General features: G+C 47.9%; 1 protein-coding gene across 1 annotated transcript in view; it reads left to right on the forward strand.

The window, feature by feature from the left end:
• Positions 1-3,454, forward strand: part of SHROOM2 (shroom family member 2) — a 97,411-nt gene that overhangs the window by 19,481 nt on the left and 74,476 nt on the right. The window contains exons 2-3 of the mRNA XM_010829908.1: positions 260-487; positions 1,413-1,564. Coding sequence (XP_010828210.1) covers positions 260-487; positions 1,413-1,564 — 380 coding nt within the window. The remainder of the gene's footprint in view (positions 1-259; positions 488-1,412; positions 1,565-3,454) is intronic.

Below are 3,454 nucleotides of genomic sequence, written 5' to 3' on the forward strand. Positions count from 1 at the left end.
GATTGGGGGCAGGAGGAGAAGGGGATGACAGAGGGTGAGATGGTTGGATGGCATCACCGACTCAATGGATATGAGTTTGAGTTAACTCCGGGAGTGGGTGATGGACAGGGAGGCCTGACGTGCTGTAGTCTGTGGGGTGGCAAAGAGTCGGACACGACTGAGCTACTGAGCTGAACTGACTGAATAGCCCAATAAGTAGAAACAAAGTAAATATATCCATCCCTGATGAACAGATACATTGAATGTGGTTGATTGGTAGGATGGAGTATCACTCAGCCCTAAAAAGGAACGGAGTTCCAACACAGGGGTCAACACGGATGCACCTGTAAAACACATCATGAGTGAAAGAAGCCCGACACAAAAGCCCACCTGTTGTATGACTGTGTATATCAAGTGTCCACAGTACGACGTGTACACGTACACATACGTGGTCTCCGGGGAGGGCTGGAGAGTGACTGCTGACAGGCACGAGGTTTCTTCTGGCTTAGTAAGCCTGTTCTCAGCTGGGTGGGTGGTGATGGTTGGACGAGTCTGAATACAACTAACAGTCTATTCATTCGTGTGTACGTGGGCGGATTGGCTTGTATTTGGCTTATAGCTAAATAGAGCTGTTACAGAAATTAAAAAAACAAACATTGAAAGAAACCTGTTACAGAAAAAGTCCTAGGTGCAGGACTTTTAAAAAAATAATTTTTTTTTTGCTCTGGTGGGTCTTCTGTTGGTGCACGTGGGCTTTCTCCAGTCGTGGTGAGCAGGCGCCCCTGTCCACTTGCAGCCTGTGGACGTCTCATTGCGCTGGCTTCTCTTGTTGCAGAACACGGGCTCTTGGGCGCACGGGCTTCAGTAGTTGTGGCCTCCCGGGCTCTGGAGCCCAGGCTCAGCGGTTGTCGTACACGAGCTTTCTTGCACTGTGGGACATGGACTCTTCCCTGACCAGGGCTCTAACCTGTGTCTCCTGCTTTGGCAGGCAGATTCTTTAACCACGGGACCCCCAGGGAAGCTCTAGGTGCAGGATTGATGGGTGAGACATAACTTGTCAATAATTTTAAAACACCTATCTTTTTTTTTTTTTTTTGGAGGGAGGAGATCCGGAGAGCAAAGGGGTCCGTCTGGATCCCCTGTTTCTGGTGTGTTTTTGAGTGTGTGTGTACTCTGCTGCCCCTTCCGTAAAAGGTAGGCCTTGCAGATGTAGACTGGATGAGGGGTACACACCAGGAGAAGGATGCATCCCTGGTCTCCCACAGGGAATTGGGGCCCAAGCTGGATCCCTTCACTCCTGGGTCGTTCTGAAGCCGGTCTGAGAACAGGTAGGTGTCACAGAGCTGTCACCGACACGTCCTTCTGTCTGCGTCCTGGGGACTGGTTTGCTCATTTGGTGGGGGGAGCTCATGGACCCTCTTTCTGTATTGCAGGTTGAAGAAGGCAGCAAAGCCGCGGCCGTGGACAAACTGCTGGCCGGAGACGAGATCGTGGGCATCAATGATGTCGGTCTGTCCGGGTTTAGACAGGAAGCCATCTGCCTGGTGAAGGGGTCACATAAGACCCTGAAGCTGGTGGTGAAAAGGTAAGACCCGGGCGTCAAGCCTTGTTTACGGACAGAGATGAGCAGGCCAGCAAAGCGTGGACTCTGTTGGCTGCCCTGTGTCAACTGTGACAGTCCCGATGTGGACATGTGTGTGTGTGTGTGTGTGTGTGTGTGTCTGTGCATACATGTGTGAGCGTGTACACTTAGGAAGTACATGAGTGATTCATCTCTTGGCCAAGGATGAATCCAACTTCACAAATTTGAAAGATTACCTTTTCTTCTTTTTTTTTTTTTTACTTAGTTTTATGTTGGAGTATAGTTAACTTAGCTAAAGCTCTGATACTTTGGCCACCTGATGCAAATGGACGACTCTTTGGAAAAGACAGCAAGTTGAATCAGTTATACATACATATATATATACACACAAACACACACGCTCTTTTTTAGATTCTTTTCCTGTGCTTGTCACAGAGTATTGAGTAGAGTTCCTGGTAATGGTCAGTTCTTACAAGATTCCTTCTTTAATTACTTCTGAGTGTTAATTTTTGACTTGTGAAGTGATTTTGATTCCTTAAATCTTATCCCTGGCAATAGCTGATTCTCTAAATGAAGCAAAGTGTCATGGCCCAGTTTTAACACAAGGTGGCAGGCTACCGGATTTTCGGGTCTCATGCTAATGTGGAGTGATGTACACGGACATCCAGGTGTTTCTAGCACTGTGCTGAGCTCTGGGGCGGGCAAGCGTACTTGCTTAGAAAGCAAATTGTGGATAGGAGTTGGGATAATTTGAGGGGGTCAGAGAGTGAAATTGGGGACCTGATGCTTTTACAGGCAGGAACTAGAACAGTACAGCTGGGCAGCTCAGAGGTATTGGTGATTGTTTTGGGCCACGCTGGCTACAAAGCTTGCCAGCTTCCCTGGTGGCTTAGCTGGTAAAGAATCTGCCTGAAGTGCAGCAGACCACTGTTCGATTTCTGGGTTGGGAAGATCCCCTGGAGAAGGGAACGGCTACCCACTCCAGTATTCTTGCCTAGAGCATTCCATGGAATTCTTGCAAGATCTTAGTTCCCTGACCAGAGATCAGACTCAGGGCCCCAAAGTGATGGCACCAGAGTCTTAACCACTGCACAGCCAAGAAATTCCCGTGACTGCTTTTATATAGAGAAATAATCCTCCACTTGGTATTTCACAGTTGGCTCATTCATAGTACAGTGTTGACCTGCCTTTTTTAAACAGAATTAGTCCAGTCTTTTCCAAGATTGGCTGTAAATTTTAAAAAGTAAATTGACCTCCCCTTTGCACTTCAGTTTTTAGTACAGACTTGAAGACATATCCCAAAGGATTTTTTTTTTTGGAACCAAAATAGCATCTACGGAGGAGGTTCAGAAAGTGAAGAAGGAAAAAGTTTTGTTCTTTGCCGCATTAACGGAGCAGCCTCATTGCTCCGTGGAATAGGCGATGGTCCTCGTAAATCAGAAAACGAGTGTCCCGGTGTGGCTGTTTCTGAGCCCTTCAGGGTGGAGGGGACGAGAGAGATGCTGTCGTGGTGTAGCGTTTCTTTGGGGTCACCTCATCGACCTCTGCACTTTTAAAGAGGAGAAGCCTTTGGGGTTCGGTGTGGTGTGTTCCCAGGGGTCAGCAGCAGCTTGGTCCCCCAGGAGCGGTCAGCTGCAGTGACCCCAAAGGGTTCTACGCAGTGCCCTCAAAGGGTTTGCTCACTGCGCAGTGGTCAAAACAAGCACTCTTCAGGGGTGGCTGCTGGAATACCAGCTACAGTTTTCTCCAAGTGTGATTTTTTATTCTGCATTTATCAGTACTGAGAGTGACACGTGGATGTGGGAAACCATTTCACTTTTCATGTCGTCGTTAAGTATTTATTTTTATTTATTTGGGTGTGCTGGGTCTTAGTTGTGCCACGTGGGATCTAGT

This window comes from Bison bison, unplaced genomic scaffold, assembly GCF_000754665.1.
Source record: "Bison bison bison isolate TAMUID 2011002044 unplaced genomic scaffold, Bison_UMD1.0 scf7180017864512, whole genome shotgun sequence".
In the NCBI taxonomy this organism is placed as follows: Eukaryota; Metazoa; Chordata; class Mammalia; order Artiodactyla; family Bovidae; genus Bison; species Bison bison.